Source organism: Lissotriton vulgaris, chromosome 8 (assembly GCF_964263255.1).
Source record: "Lissotriton vulgaris chromosome 8, aLisVul1.2, whole genome shotgun sequence".
NCBI lineage: Eukaryota > Metazoa > Chordata > Amphibia > Caudata > Salamandridae > Lissotriton > Lissotriton vulgaris.
This window is the reverse complement of record NC_141696.1, coordinates 466,492,952-466,515,904: the sequence shown is the minus strand read 5'-3', so window position 1 is coordinate 466,515,904 and position 22,953 is coordinate 466,492,952. Positions and strand designations below refer to the sequence as shown.

At 43.3% G+C, this 22,953-nt stretch overlaps 1 protein-coding gene across 2 annotated transcripts in view; it reads left to right on the top strand.

Moving 5' to 3' along the window:
- The window catches only part of LOC147697186 (granulocyte-macrophage colony-stimulating factor receptor subunit alpha-like), a 328,625-nt gene that overhangs the window by 211,530 nt on the left and 94,142 nt on the right, over window positions 1–22,953 (top strand). For both annotated transcript variants that reach the window (XM_086934253.1, XM_086934255.1), the window contains exon 8: window positions 17,193–17,349. In XM_086934253.1, the coding sequence (XP_086790379.1) occupies window positions 17,193–17,349 (157 nt within the window). The remainder of the gene's footprint in view (window positions 1–17,192; window positions 17,350–22,953) is intronic.

Below are 22,953 nucleotides of genomic sequence, written 5' to 3'. Positions count from 1 at the left end.
CTCGTCAGACTTAGACAAAGCGTTCAGGCCATCACCGCAGACTTCCCACAAGAGCTTCAGACTCTCCCATCGTTACATGACATACTTCACACAGAACCACCCTGACATGTGACTTTGCGCATATATCATAATACACAAAGCACTATAAAAACGCAAGGGGCGTGGCTTAGGAGACGTTAATGGCGGACGCATGAGCTAAGAGCTCCACGCCAGCCAGGCTTATTATCCTAACTTTTTGTTGATTCTGCTCGTGCCCATGGGTGGGCTTCGGGGGGCTTGACCCACCAGAGGTGCTGGGGACCCCGGTCCTGTCTTTTGTGGGTCCAGCAACGCGCAGGATGTGGTGACGGAGTGACGCAGGGCTGGCGAGGCTACAGCAAGATGGCGGCCTGCAGTGGAGATGGAGCAGGAAGACGAGAGGCAGCCTGAGGCAGGTGTTGGATATTGCCTGCGGGGGACGAGCCGTGGATTTTAGAGTCCGAAGCACTGCCCAATGCACTGTTGGTGAATCGGAGCCAGCTGAGGCAATAGACTTGGAGCCTGTAATAGGCCTGTTCGTATTCCCTGGGAGAGACGCTACCGCGTAGGAGGCGTGGAAGACCCTGGGAGCAAACATAGTTGCGGACAATATGACTGCATCCTTAATATTTTGATTGGAGGAGGCTGTTCTTGCCTGGGTCACCCTTGTTGGCTGTGGTGGCGCTCAGAGGTGGATCTCCAATCCTCGTTGCGTCTCGATAGCTCAGTGAGCAACTGGTGGGCCCGGTGAGGCCAGGCTATCCTGCTGCCCATTGCGGAGATAGACAGGAGGACGAACGGAGGCTGGTGGGACTGACACAGCGAAGACAGTGGGAGGTGGAGTGGTTCTGAGAGCAGATCGGTCGGATCCTCCCCTGCCCCCAGGTTGGTGAACAGCAGCTGCGGCTGGGGGCCACATGAGTTGTGCGGGGTGGTGTCCGGTCCCACAGTGATGACGCCTTCTGTTAGATCTGGCTGGCTGGGCGGCCTGGAGTGACAGTGCAGCTGGCTGGATGGTGCTGGGCAGCACCAACGTTAATCCACAGGAGACTTTGGATGTAAGGGGACCATTGGAGACTGGTGCGTGCTCTTTGGCTGCACAAAGAGGCGGATCGGCCCTGTTGCTGGAAGACTGGGGTAAGACAGACATTGGCATGGCAGGGCGGCGCACCACTGGGCGAGTGAGGGAGGTGTACTGAACACTAGGCGGGCTCATGAAAGAAATGTTCCTTGGAAACTGGGGCACGTAGCCTTAATTGAAACTTGAAGAAACCTCTGCAGAGATTGTTGCCCCGTTTTGTTCTCTGCCATGTCGCGGATTTGGTGGTACTTGGTCGTAGGACTTTCTGGTGGTGAGATAGGAAGCTATCTGCACCTATTATGACTCTTTACGATGCGAATGCTCACCGTTGCGGGGGCCCTCCCAGTCCCAATAAGTGCCCACTGACCTGCTCCTTGCATTGATCATGACGCTACATCAAGACATTCTTGGTGCTGTCCCTTGGCGATCACCGAGGTATTTTCTACTCCCCAATGAGCCACGAGTCTCTCGACGGACAACTGATCTGAGACCCGGGCACAGCTTGGTTGTAACTTGTTGTAGGGAGGAACAGCCTACTGCAGTGGAGACCCTCTACAGGAGCAACATAGGGTGATCTGGGTGCTGTTATTTCGAGGCTCTAGGGGTAATCCAGAAGATATTGTCTGTACGTTGGAGTGGTGTGAGGCCGAGACATTGGCAGCAGATCCCCGGCCACCCAGCGAAGGATGCACTAGATCAGTGGCCAGAGAACCCACCACACTGGTGATGTGGAAGCCTAGGTGAAAGCAGGTGGGACCTCCCAGAACAGGAAGACAGTGCGCCAGACCCAGTGCTAAAATATTGGGGAGGTGAATTGCCGAAGGTACCTGTGCACCAACAGTTGACAAATTTTGTCGGCCATCGCCGACACCAAGGCGACATTGCATCAAGACATTATCACAGTTGCAGTGGGCCTGGGCCTGTTGAGGGCAGAGCACGCCAAATTGGTGGCTCGTCCCAGCACATCAGGCTTTGACTGAGCAGGTCGGAGAACTCCCTAAAGGGTTAAAGTACGGGAGCAGCGAGCGGAAGACACAGAGAGGCGAAACCAGAGAAACAACATGAGGGTTCTAGGTTTACCGGAAGGAGTGGAAGGCTAAGACATGGTCAAATACATGGAGGCATGGCTCCGTGAGGTGGTGGCGCCAGAGGGGCTGTCTCAGTTCTATACCCTGGAAAGAGCTCACCGTGTGCCCGCCAGGCCGCTACACCGGGAAGGCCACTGCACCATGTGATGGCCAGACTGCTTCTCTTTTGAGACAGAGATCTGCTGTACAGAGGGCACGCTCGGAGGTGCCATACACAGTTGAGAACAATAAGGTGTCTCTTTTCCCTGAATATACACTCGAGGTCCAGAGACGCCGTACCTCGTTCCTTGAAGTCAAGAAGGCCCTGGGTGAGGAGGGGATCCAATATTCTCTGATGTTCCCTGCCCGGCTCAAGATCATGCTGGAGGGGACAACCCACTTCTGCGAGGATCCCAAGTCTGCCTGAGAGTGGATGGTTAGCCTATAAAACAGAAGGTCAACCCATGCAACAGGGAGAGGGATGATTGATCAGAGCCAGAGACACTGGAAAGAGGTTACGGAGGCGCCAAAGGCAGAGGACTCTTAAGAGGCTGAGCCCGTCACATACAGCGATGGAAAGAGCAGAAGCGCTACAGGCAGTTGCTGTCATGATGGGTAGCAGGAGATCATCATCAGAGAGAGGTTTGGGGTGGAAACGAGGAACTGATAGTTCAGACTCAGACACGTCTTGTAGTGGCAGTGTCTATTTACCAGTTGTGACTCCTCATACAGCAGATAGGATGATGTGATTTGTGTCTGGTGATCCCTTTATTTCCCCTATATCATTTACTCTTCTGCTCTATTGAGTCGGGTGGCCATATTCCTGAGTTGTTTTTAGTCACACCTGATTTTTCTTCCTCACAGTGGGAGTATATAAAGAGGGGGTGTGGTGGCTGGCTGGGAGTAACTCCTGGGCATGGGGTGAAATGGCCAATCTAGGCTGAGGCGCCCAGTATGCATATCTGTACCTTGTTGGGTATTACTTGAGATAGTCACGCTTCCCCGTAGGTCCTTGTGCTAGTAGCTTTGGGCCTTAACTACTTGCTGTAGTTTAGTATCATGCAATCTTTTTGCGAGTTTGGGCAGCTGACTGTTGTCAGTCCGCTCGTGGGTTGGGGAGTTGAATTGTTGGGTTTGTTGTTACATGCCAGAAGGTCTGGGATTATTCTTCCAGCTGACGCTCTGGGTGAGTGCTGTGGGGGACACTGTGCTGATTGAGTCAGGCTGAGGAGTTTAACCTCCTCACTTGGAATGTTCGGGGTATGGGCTCGCCCTCCAAGCGTTACAGTATCCTGAACTATATCAGATGCAGGGGAGCGCATGTGGTAATGCTGCAAGAGACCCATTTAACAGAATCATAGGTAACCAGGTTTAGACGGAGGTAGAGAGGGCAACTATTCACAACTACTTATTCGGCTTTTGCAGGGGGTGTGCTTCTGTGGATCAGGCCAGGGGTCCCGTTCCAGCTCTCCCGGAAAGTAATAGATGCAGACGGGAGGTTTGTTGTGATCAAGGGCAAATTGAAGAGCAGGGAACTAACATTGGGAAGCATATATGCACAAAACCGTGACCAGATTCCCTTCCTGGAACGGCTTTCTGGAACACTAGCATGGGGTGGCACATGAGGATCTAATACTGGGAGGAGACTTTAATTGTGTGTACGATATAGGATATGTTAGATCCACTCCTCCACTACGGGGTACACTCGCTGCCGCTATAGCAAAAGGCGATTTTCAAGATCGTTTATGTTTTTAATAATCCAAAAATATTGTTGCAGGAAATTCCCCCTTCTCATTCGCTTTGTAACACCATAGCGGATTTCTTTCAACAAAAAGTGCAGGCTCCTACTAAAGACTATTCCACGCCAAACCTACAGACTCCAGACGAAGGGAGCCTGGCAGACACAGACATAGCCTGTATGAAGACTTTCCGGCCCATTAGTATGGAGGAAACCCGCCAGGCCATATTGTCTATCAAGTCGGGATCTCCTTTTGATCCTTGCCCCCCTATTCTTTTACATGCCCTTGTGGATACGGTCAATCCCACTATAAACAGTATCATAAAGGCCTCTCTGTTCACAGCAATGATTCCAACAGAAACTTGCAGCGGTTAAACCCTTACAGAAAAAACAACTGGCAGACCCTACAACTTTGACAAATCTCCGGCCTATTTCGCTTCTTCCTGTCCTATGCAAGTTAACGGACACATTTGTGAATAGACAACTCACAAATTTCCTGGAGGAAAATAATGTCTGGCACCCTAATCAATCGGGTTTTAAAGCCCAGCATTCTACAGAATCGTCTCTTCTGTTTACCACGATGCCATTCGCATTGCTATGGATCAGGGAAAGAAGGCTGTTTTTATATTATTAGACCTATCTGCAGCCTTCGATACGGTCTCACATGCTATTCTTATAGATCGTTAAGTAACATCGGGCATAGCAGGAGACTTATTAGAGTGGATCAAAAATTTCCTGAGTGACAGGCGCCAAGTGGTCACCATAGGAGACTTTTGTTCTGAAGAAAAAGCCCTCATGTCAGGAGTCCCTCAGGGATCTAGCCTGAGCCCGACTCTCTTAAATGTTTATACGCCCCCCGATTAAGTTGATATCGTTATTTAAGATTGATTCCATCTCTTATGCGGACTATACGCAGCTTATTCTAGTCCTGGATAAAGATACTAAGGGCGGGGAAGAAAATCTTAAGAACTGCCTCTCAGCCACTTTTGAATGGATGAGCAAGAACCATCTGAAATGTAATTCGGGAAAAACGTAAAGTCTGCCGTTTGGCCCACAAAATTACTTTGACCCTACACAATGGTGGCCGGAAGATGTGGAGGTGCCTCCAAATACGATTAATGCAGCACAAAATTTAGGCATTAAGTTTGACGCCTTCCTGTCTTTTAAACAACAGGCTCTGGCAGTAGCAGGTACTTGCTTTAACATTAAAAAGGGCTTAAGAAAACTTTTTGATCTACTTCCACTATCAGCCAGAAAAATGGTGGCGGTTGCCCTTATAACTTCGAGACTTGACCACTGCAACGGCCTGTATGCAGGAACTAACAAAGAAGTCACACATAAGTTGCAGATGGTACAGCATGCAGCGGCCAGGCTTGTGCTAAAGTGGCCTATGAAATCCTCTGCTTCAGTTGCTTGGATATTCTTCATTGGTTACCAATTCACAAACGGGTGCTATTTAAAGTCCTAGTGATTACCTTTAGGGCTTTTCACTCAAGAGGGCCAAAGTATTTACAATAGAGGTTTTTGCGTTACCACCCATCACGCAATCTTAGATCTTCAAATGCGAATTTGCTGGCCATCCCTACCTTTAGACGCATCTCAAAGGGAGGGAAATCCTTGGCCGTCTTAGGATCAAAAGCTTGGAACAAACTCCCCCTCCATCTCCGCTTTATTGTTTCAGAATCAGTGTTCAGGAAATCACTGAAGACTTGGATCTTTAGTCTTCCTGATATTTGCTGCAAAGCTTTAATATGAGTATCCTGTCTTACTGATAAAAGCAGTCTGACCAGTTTTTTTTCCATCTTTCTGGTCTCTAGTGCCAAGATGCTCCTTGAAGTGATAGCTGTGCTCCATAAAAACTCACTTACATTACATTACATTAGATTACATTACATTACATAGCTAGAGGACTCAGGAACTGGACTGCAGGGTGGGACTTGATAGACATCTTCAGACTTCTAATGCACAACAGAGAGAATACTTCTACTACTCCCACCTATATGATTTGCACACACAACTAGATGTGTTCCTCTGTTCCAATAACCTGGCCCGATGCTGTCTGGTACTGAATACCTGGGTAGATCTCTTTCTGACCCTAGTCCCTTACTGCTATGATTTACCCCTACTCCAGAGAGGGCCCCAATCCCAATGTGGAGATTGGACCCTGCCCTGTAGGAAGATGATGGATTTAGGCAACTTCCCCCTAGAGCTCTATTCACCTATTTTGCTGAGAACCAATGTACCACTAACTCCCCCTAGGTGGAGTGGGATACATTTAAAGTGGTAGTCAGAGGACAATGCTTGGAACAGGTGGTGGGAGCTAGACGAGAGATTACCAGAGATCTAGAAGAATTGGAAGCTCAGATTCTGGTATTGGATAGAAAGATAGAGAGAGGGACTGAGGGACTGAGGCACAGAGTATATTAGCAGGTGTGAGGAGCCTATGCAATTCCATGTGTGATAAGCTACGGGCACGAGACTTTCAAGCTTACCAAGCAAAGCAACATGAAGAGGGGGGTAAGGCAGGGATGTAGCGGGAATTCCGTTCTCCTACAGAACTGTGCATAGAGACCTGGAACCTCTGTGAATTAGGATGGCCCAAAACTCACCTCAGTACCCAAAATCCCCTTACCGAGCTAGCTACAGTGTCTCATTGGTCATAACAAACTCCCAATGTTTAGACAAACCAGAACATGAACTTAGATTACCTCAGGTATCGTGGAACACATGAACACTCTTTCGCTATACAATCATTTCAAACCAGAACGTGGAGTAAATGAGGACACGTGCATATTTGAAATATTTATTTAGTAATGCAGGGTTCTCAAACGCAGTATCTTATATAATATAAGCAAACATATTATAAGCAACAAAGTTATCAGCATAGTTATCAGTCCATAAAAGGCGAATGGTGACAGCATACTAATAAGATGCTGTAATGAATAGTAATTAACAACACCTAATTCTCACCCTCCCTATTTAGCATAGTTTTTTATATCTATGAAGGTCTCATTTGGGTTTTAGCAGGGCGGGCCCATACCTCAAAATCTCAGTGGCAGAGGATCACATCATCTTCCACCAGCTCTCTGCATGCGAAACACCATCAGGTGTTTTACGTGTGTGTTCAGCACAATATAAAACCCGCCTAGAGCCAGATTTTGGCAGCAGCATGTGTGTTATGTCTATGGAGGTGCGAAGATCAGACCTCACAACAACACTGTGTCGAGTTATCCTTGGAGCCTTCAGCACTCACTGTGCAGACAGTGTACCGAGCAAAACTGATATCAGAGCAATAACATATTATTTCTCAAGTAAATCACGAAGCTCTTCTGGGTTGAAAGCTAAAACAACAATTATGTGTTGTGTGCAAAATGAAGCAAAAAGGAAAAATGGCGCTTAAACATTTAATAAGCTCATGCTAACTTAACACAGTATATAGAAAAGAATTAGCTATATGACAGGGAGGCTGTTGGCCTGGTTGATTAGACCGGAAGGTAGGGGAACTCCAATTCCTAGTAGTACAGACGTAGATGGACAGGTTTTCTGCTTTCCGAGAGTCATCAATGATGCTGATGGTGTTGGCAATTCTGCTTTGGCTATCGCTGAAGAGAGGGTGCACATTACTGTGTCTTTTCCAGCATGGAATTTAAAGGCAATGCCTCTCTTTGGTGTATTTGTGAAGCATCGACAAGCAAGGCCGATGAGGGCCAGTGTGCCATTAAGAATACTACCATCCTGATACTAAAGGGGTTGATGAGATTCTTGCCATTGTGTTCCGGGGATGAGAGCTAAGGAGCAGCTTACCAGAAACAATGAAAAGGACAGAAGACCCCCATACTTACAGGAAACACCAGATGACTGAGCAGTTCAAAAGGACATTAATCAATAGTACAATGCTTACTATAAATAGATTAGAGGCCAGATGTACAAAGCAATTTTGTGGTTGCAAAGCCATCAATTCAAAAATTTAAAGGCATTTTGATTGCTATTTGGGAAGGGGCATGTTGGAGCATCCTTTCTAAATAGCAATTCATTATAGTAGGTATTAATGTTTTGTATCTGGTCGCAAACTCAAGGGTACCACTGCCCAACAAACTTAAAAAAACTTTTGTTTTCAAATGCAACCCAGTTTCCTTTAAGCTAAATGGGTTCATTTAAATAAAAGTTTACTTTAATAAAATGTGATCACAGACAAGGTGGTCTACTGACCCCAGCAGGCCAAAATCCCTGTGATGTCATCCAATCATAGTGAGTCCCAATTTGCAAACAGCTTCATGAATATTGATGCAATAGTCCTGATTATGACCTATTATGATTTAGAACATGGATCTCCAAACCGGTCCTGGAGGGCCGGATCCATGCCAGATTTTTAAAATTACTACATGTATCTCAATTGGGATATACAAAAAATCTGGTGTGGATCCGGCCCTCCATGACCGGTTGGGAGACCCCTGATTTAGAAGTTTGAGAACCAACCTGTTAGTACATAGGTCAGTTCAAGAAATTATTTTTCAGTCACAACAAATTGGTGCACAATTTACAATCACTTTTTGCAAATTCGCACAGCAGGTCCTCATTCATCATGTGCTGACCTTGCTTGTTGAATGGGCCAGAGGCAGAAGCTGTGTGTGTGTGTGTGTGTGTGTGTGTGTGTGTGTGTGTGTGTGTGGGTGTGTGTGTGTGTGTGTGGGTGGGTGGGTGAGTGCGTGTGTGTGTATGTGTATGTGCGTGTGTGTGTCTGTGTGCCACACATATGTAATTTCCTTCCCAGTTTACCAAATTGCCAAAAACTCTTCAAAAGAATTTCTTTACTCAAGGTGTGATTAAAGGACAAATAATATTTGAGCTAAGTCTGGCTTGGCTGGGCTTCCCCTTACTATTGGCTCTATTTACCAAGCATTTAACTGTTACAAACAAACCAGACTTTCCATTCAGGTTCAAGAGTGTTGTGAAAAGAGCTGTCGTCTCAAGATAAGATTCCAAGCTGAACATATTGCTTTGTTTAATAAACTTACAAAAATATCTAGTAAACGTTGTTCAATTGATAGAGAAATATATGCAACTCAGTCTATATGAAGTAATGCTAATAAAATTGAAGTTATTTTTTATTGTGCCCTAAAATAAACATTTCCCGATAAACTGTAAATTCTTTAACACAAAAGCTGAGTTATCTTGGCTTGACACATTTTTGTGATAACACAGACAGACCCTTAGCTCAAGAAACAAATTAAGCGCTGACCACAAACCCTACTGTTTATTAAAAGTCGAATTAACTTGTCAGCAAGATGGGCCAACAAATGAATGCTCATCCCTGACTCCATCCAGTGATCTTTGGTTCACATGTTCAAACCCTGGCAAACCACACGCAGTCTTCCATCCGTGAGATGTTGATAGATTACGCACAATTACACTTCACATAACCACATCTGTCATTTACGGTGCTTAGAAATGACAGAAGTGCAGGACGAAGCACTGTATAAAACACAAGCAGTAATTATAATTAAAATAGTGTTTCTCCATTATGTTTTGATTTATGTCAGGATGAAATCTAAGAGATATCTTGGCACAGCAGTTTTGAGTGCCCCTTAGACACTTTTATGATTGAAATTATGAACCTCTTCTTCACAAACTCAAATATTGAACTGCAGTGCAAAATTCCAATCATCTATTGGGGATACAAATAAATAGTTTTAATATACTGCTTTGACACATTTTTTATTTTTATTACAAATCTTTTTTTGCTCTTTGAAAAGGAAATGTTTTGGTTGGGCAAACAGCAGAATAAGAAGTTCAATTTGGAGCGAATGCTCATTCTGAATTTGTTTTTAGAGGTTAACGCAGACCGTGGTAAAGGGTCAGTAATTTAAATCCATATTACAATTTCCATTGTCCATAAATGGCAGTCATTAGGATTAAAAAAAATTAGACTGATTACACAATAATGTGGTTGCCATGACACCTCTTTCAATTTAACATTCCATGCTATTTAAGAAATATCCATTTCAAGGCTCCTACTAAAATTTACATATTTGCTTGAGTTCAACAAACTATTTTAAAATCCTGTTTACTCAGTCGGTTTGGAATAATATGTTGGCAATTCCTGTCTTTTCAGAAAATGTTGGCTTACCAGGGAAAATATATGAATTGATGAATATTTGTCAGCTGTTGCAATGTCTGAGCAAAAATGTGCTTTAATTGTCCATTTGTCAAAATTCCCCAAAATACCCATTTACAAATATTACGCTTTCATTGGTAAACTAGAGATATTTCACATGATATATATACAGCTGTCTTTCCCCACCTCGTCAAACCAAACGTAACACATTTGTTTGAACGTTCATTTCAGAAGATCAACTTTGCCCATAAACTGAAGTTACGTTTTCTATTTCACTTTGCGAAACAAGTAGGTCAACTATAATTGTTTTAGAATTGGTCTCCTTTTGACATTGCTCTGGATACATTTATGAGATCACAAAAGCAACATACTCTAGCTATCTCCTGTTTTCCAATTTAAATACATTTATTAAAATCATTGTTTCTCTGATTTTTTTTGGTTTAAAAGTACAGTTCATAAAGTCTTTTGCTTTCCTTCTGAAATGTACTAAATAGTCAATAGTTGGACACATGTTATGTTATGTTACGTTATCCGTTTTGTAAAGCGCACAGCTGCCCCAGCAAAGGGGCGTACCGGCGCTGCCACAGGAGGGCAGAACAACTATAAAGACCAGTCTAAACAAAGAGACAGAAAGAGCAGCCAGGAGATAAGCTAGGGTGAAGGAAACAAAAGAGTTTTGATGGCCTTCCTGAAAGAAGACAGACAGTCGATGGCGCGGATATGTACGGGGAGGGAGTTCCAAAGCTTAGGCGCGAGGTACCGGAAAGCCCGACCACCGGTCCTGGAGAGCCTAATTCTGGGCACCGTCGCCAGATGTAGTTCTGCCGAACGGAGAGGGCGCGATGGAACGTAATGGGAGATCAGGTTGCTCAACAAGGGAGGACTTGAGCATTTCAGAATTTTAAAAGAAAGACAAAGTGTCTTGAAGTGGATGCGTCTATCAATGGAAGCCAATGCAGCTTACGAATGGTGCTGGAAGCCGAGCAAAAACACGGATAGCCCACCAAAGCTCTAGCAGCAGCATTTTGAATGCGCTGCATTCTCATTATTTCTGCCTTATTCGCCCCCAGAAGGAGGGAGCTCGAATAGTCAAGGCGTGAAAGGATGGTGGCTTGCACGATGAGTTGGCACACTGAGGGAGAAAAATATTTTAGGATGGGTCTCAGGCCTCGCAAGGTGCCAAAACATGAGGCGGCTAACTGCTTAGTGTGGGCCTGAAAGGAAAGGGAAGAGTTCATCATGACCCCAAGGTTTTTTACCACATTTTTAGGAGATGGAATTGCTCCTAGGGCTGACAGCCACCACTGCTCATTCCACAGGTTGACGTTCTTACCCACCAACAGAACCTACGTTTTCCCGGCATTTAGCTGTAGACAATTGGCTGCCATCCAATCGGCCACTGCCGTCATGCCGTCCTTGAATTTGGAGGCTGAGGGGGAAGAACCGTCCACCAAGGTGACCACTAGCTGCGTGTCGTCAACATAAGAGACTATGTAATGTATGTAATGTATGTGGCTTGTAAAGCGCACTGCTGCCCTGAGGCGTCGTGGCATTGTAGACCGCTGGGGAACCCGTCCTAGCTATCCCTGTGAGATGGTCCCTCCTGGGTATCTCCAAGGTGAAACCAGGCATCCCCGGCGAATGTGGTGGGCCGTTGTGGAGATGAGGCAAGCTAATGCCCAGAGTTGCCGAGTGTGATCCCTGGTTAGAGTAGGCACTGAGGCGAGAATTATCGAGTCCGCTGGCCCTGGTCCACGACCCTGCTGCGTCGGGAATTGAACCCTGGTCCGGGCCGTCCTCTGCTTCCGGGTCTGCCGCCTCTAACCAGTGAGCCACACCACTCCACTAATCGTAAGGTCCCACAGCTTGGCGACCGCAGCTAGAAGCTGGACATATAAGTCGAAGAGCAGTGGGCTCAAGGCCGAGCCCTGAGGCACCCCCTGCTCAATGCTGTGGATCTGAGAGGAATAGGGGGTACCAAGACTCGAAAGGATCTATTAGTCAGTAATGAGCGAAGCCAGTCTAAGGCTAAGCCCTCGATCCCTGTTTCCTCGAGCCTCCGAAGTAGAATCTCATGGGACACCGTATCAAAGGCGGCGCTGAGGTCTAACAAAATCAGCGCTGCACTTTGACCTTTGTCCATGAGAGATCGCAATTGCTCTGTAGTGGCCAGGAGGGCGGTTTCCGTGCTATGGCCCGGTCTGAACCGATTCTGGGAGGGATCGAGAATGTTGTTATTATTCACGAGACATGTATGTGGAAGTATTCTGATTTAATTAATAAAATCTAAATTAACACGATGTGTGTGATACTTGTAATTCACCTTAGCGCTTCAATGTCTCATATGGGGTAGTAAGCGCTATATAGTTCAATTACAATTGCAGTAACACTTTTTTCTTGGCTGCCATCTTTTGATGAGTCATTGCATTCTCCCATACTTGTATGAGAAGAAACAGAAAATAGAAATAGAGTTTACTCCAGAAAAAACTCCAACGCATCCAGAACGCTTCAGCCAGGCTCATATTAGACATCCCGCGTAAAGATCACATCTCCGGTCACCTGAAAAACCTCCACTGGCTCCCCGTCAATAAGAGGATTACTTTCCGTCTCCTAACCCACGCACACAAAGCACTTTACGAACTTGGACCCGAATGCCTCAACACACGACTGTCCTTCTACACCCCCTCCCGCCAGCTACGATCCTCCAACCAAGCCCTTGCCACTGTACCTCGCATCAACAAAACCACCATGGGAGGTAGATCCTTCTCCTACCTGGCAGCTAAACCCTGGAACTCACTTCCCACTCACCTTCGCCTTACTCAGAACCACCTAGCATTCAGAAAGCAACTTAAAACGTGGATATTCGACAAGTAATTCCCCACCCTTCTTCAAGCGCCTTGAGACCCTCTGGGTATGTAGCGCGCTATATAAATCTCTTGACTTGACTTGACTTGACTTAAGATGCAAACTGTGACATTGTATTAGGTTCTTTGTAGAGCCTCATTGTACATTCTATGTAGAATCTTTGATATGTAGAATCTCTATGACTGTATTCTATGTTTGTCAGTTGGTGACTTGCTGTTGATGGCTGAGGTGAATAAACCCTAAGTGAGCACGATAATGGAGAGATATCATTTTGGTCTTCATGAACAAAATAAGGATGAATTGGTTGAGGAGTTTGTCTCAGCCTTAAGAAAACTTGCATCTTCTTGCACGTTTGGTGGTGCTGTAGAGGAGAGAATTAGGGACCAATTTGTATTGAAATGTGCTCATGACAAAATTAGGAAAGAACTGTGGTGAAAAGATAAGCCTCCATTAGATGAGGTTTTAACAATTGCTAAACAGGTAGAACATAGGATGAAATGTGTTCATGAGTTGAGTTCTGATAAAAGGAAATCTAACACAATCAGCACAAGTGTTGAATAGGTTATATGTCAAGTTCAAAACAAGAATCCTGTGGTCAAAGATAGAGATAAATCCTCGTCTGTTACTGGAGGTGCTTCTGCTTTTGACAACAAACCAACCTCTTTTAGATGTGGTAGGATAGGACATCCGGCAAATGCTTCTTTCTGTCCAGCCTTACGGTTTATCTGTAGTACCTGTGGTAGGAGGGGTCATTTTGCCAGAGGTTGCAAAAGCAAAGTAAAAAAAGGAGACCAATCTGTGGCCAAAGATCAACCTCAAGGTAAGGAAATTATCTTTAAGGTTGATGAACAGAAGGCTGTACATCCTTCTCATGTAGTAGCTTTTGAGGGCATCCAGCTTGAGTTTAAGTTTGATTCATGTTCACATCTCACCATGATTAGTGAAGATACATTTCGAAAGTGTTTTAGTGCTAATGTTAAACTGATAAAAAATTATGTTTCTCTTCTGGGTTATGGTGGCATACCCATTAAAATGTTATGATATTTTTTGGCAACCATTAAATTGTGTGGACGTATGACTACTGGCAAAGTCTATGTGGCCAAGCGTGGGGTTGCTCTTTTAGGGTGGCCCCATCAATGTTTGCTTGGTGTTCGTCTTAATCCAAATGCAGTTCCACAAGTTCAGGTTCAAGAGGTGGATGATTATGTCTCTGTATTTGCAGAACAATTTGTTTGGGGACAAACTTGGATGCCTCAAGTGGTACAAACATCATATTAGATTGAGAGAAGGTGCAGTCTCTAGGTTGCAAGAATTAGAAGAATTCCATTGAATGGACAAGCAGGAGTTCAGAAGGAGATTGAGCAGTTAGTTCAAATAGGAGTCATTGAACCTGTTGAAGCGACAGAATGGTTGGCTCCCATAGTCGTAGCCAAGAAGGCTAGTGGTGAATCACGCCTCTGCATTGATTTACGCTCGCTTAACAAGAAGGTAATTGTGGACAGATTTCCCTTGCCCAATATTGGCGAGATGGTTGGCACTTTGGTAGGTGTAAAGTATTTCACTACCCTTGATCTGGCGCCAGCTTATCATCAGGTCGAGCTGGATGAACCTTCGCAGGATTTTACAGCCTTTGTGACACCTATAGGAATTCTACGTTTTGTAGGATGCCATTTGGGCTTGTCTCTGCTGCATTGGGTTTTCAACGTATAATGTCTAAAATTCTAAAAGGAGTTACAGGTGTGAGGTGCTATCAAGACGATTTATTGATCTATGGCAGCATTAAGGCTGAACATCACTCTAGAGTGTGTGCTATGTTAGAACGTCTTAGGAAGGCTGGTTCTTCCTCTAAAAAAAGAGAAATGTAAGTTTGGTTTTGAACAGGTGAACTATCTTGGACATTGTATCACTGGACAAGGTGTCTTCCCTAGGAAAGAACTTGTTGATTTTATTGTAAAAATCAGTGAGCCAGTCAATAAAGAGGAGTTGTTATCTTTCTTAGGTATGGTAGAATTTTATATTAAGTTTATTCCAGGGTATGCTGACAAGACCCAAAATCTTAGGAGACTCACTGGTAAAAATGTGGTTTTTAAATGGTGTGGTGAGTGTGCGAAAGAGTTTGGTTCCATTAAGGAGGAATTGAGGAAAGCGCCCTCCTTACAAGCTTTTGTGCCGGGTGAGATGACGCAAATATTGACTGACGCAAGCGCAAAGGGGTTAGGTGCAGTATTACTTTAAAATAAAAGATGGTGTTGAGCAATTAATTGCTTGTGCCTCCAGATGTCTGAGAGGATCGGAACTTAATTACTCGGTTATTGAGAAAGAGTCATTGGCCATCTTTTGGGTGCCTAGGAAGTTCAGAAACTTGATATGAGGTACCAAGGTGAATATGTTGTCTGATCATAAACCTCTTATGGAGGTGTTTTCAAAAAAAGGTCTTGATTCTATTTCTTCAAGGATTAAGAAGTGGGTCATTTCTCTTCAGGAATTTGATTTTGACGTTGATTATATTCCTGGTGCTGTCAATAAATTTGCAGATTATCTTTCTCGGCTGGTTAATGTTAAGGAATTTGACTCAGATGAAGAGATTTTAGATGATGATGTGGTTAATTTTTGTGAAATCACCTCTGGCGTAGTTAGTGAGTCTGAGTTGACGGGTGAAATTGAGAAAGATCAAGAAAGTTATGGACATGATCATGAATAACAAGCGTCTTGATAAGCCTTGGGCTCTGATTTGTGAAGAGTTGTCTGTTGTTGATGATGTGCTTGTTTGAGGCACTAAACTGGTTCCTCCGTTGTGCGTGAGGAACAAACTTCTGAGTCTTGCTCACACTGGTCATCTTGGGATAGTGAAGACTAAGGAGTATCTGAGATTGCAATTTTGGTCGCCTGGCATGGATTTGGAGTTTGAAAGGTTGGTCCGGGATTGTGTGGAGTGTTGTGCCAGTGATAAAATATTGAAAACTAAGCAGATGCCTATGGTCTGCAGAAAATTACAGGTTCACCCCTGGAATGAAGTTGCAATTGACATTGTTTGTCCGTTGCAAGGTGTGGGTGATACCCCCTATATGATTGTTGTTTTGGACCTGTACTTCAGATGGATTGAAGTGAGTACTGTTAAAGACATTTCAACAGGATGTGTTATTAAGTTTTTAGAGGAAATTTTTGAGAGAAAGTTTTCCTAACAGTATTCTCTCTGACAAAGTGCCACAGTTTTCTTCGAATGAGTTTCAGTGTTTTTTAAAAGACTGTGGCATTATTCATAAGAGAAGTGCTGTGTACCACCCAGAAACCAGCTGAGCTGTGGAAGGGATGAATAAGACCCTCAAAGAGAGCATACAATTAGCCAGAGTCAATGGTTTGAACTGGAAAGATGTTCTTCAAGACAGGATTACTGCTTATTGCATATCTCCACACCTGACCACAGGGAGAACTCCTTTTGAGTTATTCAAGGGTAGGGCTTCTAACTCAAAATTGTGTCCTGGGTGGATGAGATTAAACAAAGGTTTAGTTAACAATCAGATAGGTGATTGGAAAAACAGAGAACTTGATAAGCAGTTTAATAGAAAAGTTTATTTTGATGATAAGAAATGTGCTCAAACCAATGAGGTGAGGGTAGGTGACGTTGTGAAGATCAAAACTCCTGTTGGGCGTCAACCCTTGTCTAAATATTCTAAAATTAGGAGTGTGGTAAAGATCATAAAAAATGCGGTTAAGACTGAAGATGGAAGGAATTGGAATAAGAGCTGTGTGGTGTTAGTTAATCCAAATTTCTCTTCAGCTGAGAGTCTTGGTGGTGGTACTGGCTCTTATCCCTCATAGACTGGTGTTATTCCCTCTCTCACAGGATCTTCTCGGTTGCCTTGCAATGTAAGAGAGAGGAGTCAGAGGGTGGGCAGACTTCCTGTGTACATGAACGATTATGTCTGAGAAGCTTAAATGTATTCCTGTTTTTTTTGGTTTTGTTTATTTTTCTTTTGTTTCATTATAATCATGTTTGTTATAAAGAAGGGAGGTGTGTGACATTGTATTAGGTTCTTTGTAGAATCTCATTGTACATTCTGTGTAGAATCGTTGATATGTAGAATCTCTGACTGTATTCTATGTTTGTCAGTGGGAGACTTGCTGTTGATGGCTGAGGTGAATAAACTCTAGTGCTTCCTATCTTGATGTTCCTGCATCATTATTTTTTTACTGAAGACACTACACAAACATTTGAAATTAAAGTGATTAACAAACTGTGAGTGAACACCCAACACTAAAAATAATTGAAAACTATTCAATTCACTGTTTTTTTCTTTCCTTTTCTAGGTAAAGGCCATAGTACGCAAGGACACACAGTTCACAGTTCAAGGTTTTAACATACTTAAAAGCTATGTGTTGCAAATGAGGGCAAGACAAGCCACTCAAGAAAAAGGTTGTGATATGGCTCTTGAATGGGGTGAATCGAGCGAGGAAGTTATTTTTGGTAAGGCCTACGTTTAAACACCCCTTTGATTTTAGTGAGAACTGTTTGCACTTTTCTCTTAACACCTTTATCTTACATTCGTTTTTTTGTTCTGGATATTGACGTTTACTCTGTTTTGTGTTTTGCGAATCAGTATCATGTGGGCTACATAAAATACTAGTAGGGAATTGATACATAGCCCTTCTATGGATTCACTTGATATATGACTTGATATATAATTTGTCTTTTTTCTAGCTGAAAGAGCTTTAAAGTATGCAAGCCTGCCTCAGTAAATGGTTCACTCAGGGCCACAGTTGCCCTTAGACTCTCTTAGGGGTGACAGTGAATATGGAGGCACATTTGTCATCACACAGGGATGCAGTTGCTCGCAAAAAGACATTAAGGCGCAGATCTATGATTTTTTCACACAACGCAGCAATGCAATCTGTTGCACTGCACTGCATTGCGTGAAAGTGAAGGAATGCACCACATCAATCAAGATATAACGCATTCCTGACCACTCCTTGCACTGGTGCATTCATTGCAGCCTAGTGCCAACACAGGCACCCTTGCGCTGTGGTGCAAGGGAGCCTCCATTACATGTAGGATTTCTTTTGTCAAGAAAGTAACACCTCTTGCATAGGGAAACATATTGAAGCAGAGTTGGAAAGTTGCCTTTCTGTGTGGTCATGCCAAATTTTTGGCCTTTTGCAGGACCCTATCTTTTTGCTGGTGTTAGAACTCTGTGCACTATAGCCCTGCTAACCAGTATGAAAGTGTCTGCATACCCCCTTTTAAACATGGCCGAATTGGCATAACTCTAGTTGGGCATATTTAATTAACTTTAAGTTCCTTGTATATTGTATAAGGTTTACCCATAGTGGGGAAGCCTCTAATGGACTCAGCACCTATTGTGCATTCCATTACAGTGGCAGTGCAAACATGGCTTCAGGCATACTATTGTAGCCTGACTGTGAAATTATACCTTGTAACTCACAAGACAGGGTGCATGGTACTTAAAAGTAGGATGTGTACAAATATAATGTTAACATGTCTTAGCAGTGACTATCATCAAAAAGCTATTTTCACTGCAGAAGCTATAGCTGTCCATTGTAGAAAACCAGATTAAAATTAGGGGTGGGCATAAATCATGTAATTCCGTGTAGCGTAATCACATGGTATTACTCAATAATTCAGCACGATTGCTTTGAATTATGTGAGAAGAGTAATTCTGCGTTTAGTGCTATTTTTTAGTGTAAAAGTGCTCTTTTGCAGCCAAAATGGACACAAGGATGTGTTTTGGGCTAAGAAACAGTTCTAAATGCAATGGAACACAAATAGCAAGCTCGATTTGCTCCCCAATCACTCTTAATTATGTGAGGAAAAGTAATAATTGCTTATTTATTGGTAATTCTACATCAGACTAACACAGAATTACTGAAATTACTTTGATTACTTTAGCGTAATGAAAGGTTTGCCCAGGCCTAATTTTCCAGCTTCTCCCTGCCTGTGTGTGATCTGAATAAGTTGTGAATGAGATGTGAAATTCGCAATAGGTCACTGTGATTGAGAGGTCAACCTAAATGGACAGTATTGACTCCTTTGAGATCAGCAAAATGGCGGGGGATGTGCCCATCCTGTTAATACTACACAGTCAAAACATGCATGACAGGCCTGCTAAACCTAATGTTGCACTTAGGGCACATTTGAAAGAAAGGGAACAGGATGCCAAGACAGTTCTCGTGTAGCCATTGGTGGTGGGCGGAGCTCACAGAATTTGACTCTGCGGAATTCTGCAGAGTTTTTATGTAACAGAAAAATTACACTTTGTGTTGCTTGCACTGCAATTTAACACCAGTAATGCAGTCTGGGATGAAAAGCTGCATTAATTGCAACACTTGGTGTGCAAAAGCATATGGCCATGCAAGTTGATTTTGCTGCAGCTTGAGTAGAAAATCTACCAAAGAAGCAGCCCTCTGACCACTCCCACGTCTCTGCCTGACACCTTGTGAGTCTCTAAGTTCCTCCCCTGTGATCCAGGGGGCTTTAGAAGTGTACTCCTGTGGTGGACTAGGACGCAAAGGATAAGTGACTGATGCAGGGTCCACCGCAACCAGCCTCAAATTGCACTTAGGCCACAGTCTACCTTGACCATTGACTATCATTGGTACTTTGAGCACCATTACTACTTACAACTTAAACAATTCCTATCTCCAGTTCCCCTTATTGGATTTTTGCCATTTTGTGTCATTTTGTTTATTAAATTCTGCTCTATTTTTTCAATTCAGTTTTTGATTTTTATTGTTTTTGTCTTGTGTCTTTGAAGCTGGTGAGAAACTTCTGGAGGTTTATATTTGATGTCCCCAGGCATCCTACCTTCCCTGTCCTGGCTCCAGACTAAATACATGGGGTATGCTGCCCTTTGTGTGGAGGCAGGGCACAGCCTACTCAGGTGTAATGAGGCTTTGTCCAGCTCCTCCCTCCCATCCTGCCAGTGATGCTTCATCCAGGCACACCTAAGTTCCCTATTGTGTTTGGCTGTCGAGAAGGAACACAAAAAGTACAATTGTCAGCTACTACCAGTCATGCGACCAGGGACAGGCTACTGGCACTACATGGCTAAGGAAGGAAAATCAAGAAAAACAAAAGGGTTCCCTTGGTTGTCCTAATCTACAATAGCCAGTGTAATGCTGACCCTTACCCACTTGAATCTATTTTTATGGGCATGTACACATCACAACACTCTCTTCATACAACCAATAGTTTAAACCCCTTTACTAGAAGTGACACCACAAAAGACTTGACTCTGCTCCTCGTGGGAACAGTCCAGTCTGAGCTGCCAGGTCAGGTCCTACCTGGACCGAAAACAAGCTTCCTATGACAGGTTTCAGGATATCAACGCCCTCATCAGCCAGGCTAGCTTGAATCCAGTGGCACAGCGAGCAAGGCAAAACACATTAATTGTTGTAACATGAGTCAATTGATTCATTTGGGCTTAATACTCTAGTGAAAATTTGGGATAATAAACAACTAGGTCCTTTTTCCCTTCAAAATATGACTCAAATTGCCGTCTGACAATCTGATATTCATCTAAGCCTTCATCTTGAGTGGGTGTGTAGTCAGGCATATGTTCAAGTATGCCCTTCTCCTAAATAATAGAACAATAGATTTAGGTGACAATCTATTAGCCTGTAGATTGTCACCTTTAATCCATAAAATTGTATCCGTTAGACAACACGGATTTGTACCAGGGAGATCAACCACAGACCATATTCAGAGGGTGATCACGCTTTTCGACATGGCTGAAGTGGCAGGAGACCCTATGGCCTTGATATTGCCAGATGCCGAAAAAGCATTCGATAGGGTCTCCTGGCAGTATCTATGGACAGCCATGTCGAAAAGTGGGATTGGAGACCAGTTTATTAAAGCTGTTCAGGCGATGTATACAACTCCAGAGGCAGTGGTAATGGTTAATGGGGATTTATCAGATGCCATCAATGTGACTAGAGGTACGAGGCAGGGCTGTCCCTGCTCCCCATTAATATTTGCCATCTTTATTGATCCATTTATTTCAAGGCTAGAATCAAACCACTTAATACAACCCAGGAAAACAGCCAATGGTGAAACAAAGACCTTGGCTTTTGCAGATGACATTGCAATAGTCACTGCCGATCCAGAGGAAACACTAAAACAAATGGAAGAAGAAGCGAAAAAGTTTGGTGATATATCAGGGTATAAATTGAACGAAACCAAAACCCAGATTGTAATCAATAGTCAAATCAATTTTTCTGACGACAGGGTGGTAGAGAATGCATTGTATCTTGGTGTCAATATCACCTCCAATCTAAACAATTTAGTAAGTCTCAATTTGAACCCACTTCTTAAAAAGACTGAGAAAAGTTTAAATAGCCTGCATAACTTATATTTATCTATCATAGGAAGATGTAATCTTATTAAAATGCTATTCCTTCCGAAATTTCTATACTTTTTTAGGACCATCTGTTTAAATTTCGACCCATCAATATTTAAAGATATGGATAATATATTCTCTCGTTTTATCTGGGGATATGGAAGAACACGTAGAGCTCAAAAATATATTATCCTACCAAGGGAAAGAGGGGGTCTGGCGCTTCCCAACCTTAAAATCTATTGGTGGGCAACCATCCTTAAATACAGTAGAGCTCTCTTAACCCCCAGGCAAGAGCCCAATATAGATATGTTAGTCCCAACCCCACAGGAACTCATTCTAGGCAGAGAGACAAGTGATCATTTGTGGAGGTTAACATATGACTGCCATTTCAAAAAGGTCCGCTTTAAAACACTTAAAGGTATTTATATTGTTTGGAACCATGTGCGAAAACTCTTGGGACTCGGTAGGTTCTCCCACTATACCACCCTAGTTAGAAATTCCAATCTCCCTGAGATCTTTACAGATTATTGTATGACACGATGGGTAAGATCGGGAATCACACAGATTGGCTCGTTATATGACAGTACGGGCTTCTGCTCATTCGAATCCCTAAAAACAAAATTTGGGCTAGAATCGCGTGACTTTTTTAAATATTTGCAAGTTAGGGATTTTATTACTAAAAAAGGGGGTGGCAGTAGGGCCATGAATAAAATTCCAGCAATCGAAACAGTGGTGCGCACTAATAGTGTTAAAATTGGTGAAATTTATAAAGATTTAGTTGTAAGTCTCCCAGATGATTTAGACAAGCATATCCATTATTGGCAAAACAAATTAGAATTAACAGAACCCCTTACGCGAAATGCTCTAGAAATCTCAAATTGCTTATTAATGTCAACCAAACTTCAAGCCCAATTTTACAAGACGTTTTTTCAACTTTATTATACACCAGCTAGAATATCCAAATGGAGTACCGGTAAAGGCACATTATGTCCTCGATGTGCTCAGCCCGAAGCAGATTTGGTACACATGTTAGCTACATGTCAAACCCTAAATACTATCAGACAAGATATATCAACGTTTCTGTCAGGAATATTTGAGAGTAATATTGAGATCACCACTGCGGAAATTATACTGGGGGTGGATAGGAACGTTAGATCCGCCAACATGCAGGGATTACTGTTTATCTCAATGGCGGTACTTCGAATCTGCTTAACATCTGCATGGTTGGACCTGTACCCGCCTACATTCCAGCAATGGCGGGCACGATTCCTTGCTACCTACAGCCTGGAAATAGCCATATACAAACATAAGGGCCTTAAAAAGAAAAAAAAAGGGTTAGAAATATGGTATCCCGTTACACAATGGATCGAGAGATCAGACTCGTAATGCTGATTAATTGCGTGTATAGGAAAGGATTTTCTTCATATGGTTTTGCACTTATCTGTTGTGTGTCTCGCTTAATATTTGCATAACGCCTAATTTAAAATATTTCTCTTTATATTCATTGCCTGTTTGTGTGGGGTTGTTTTTATAATTGGGTGGGATGGGTGGGAAAGAATGATCAAAAATTATCAATAAAGAATTGTTAAAAAAAAAAAAAAGAACAATAGATTTATTTTTCTGTGATGTCGATATCTGTAACCCTCTGTAGTGCTTAAATATGCATTAAAGGAGCCAATCCAAAATCGCCACATCATCGGTGGCTCCTACGGATC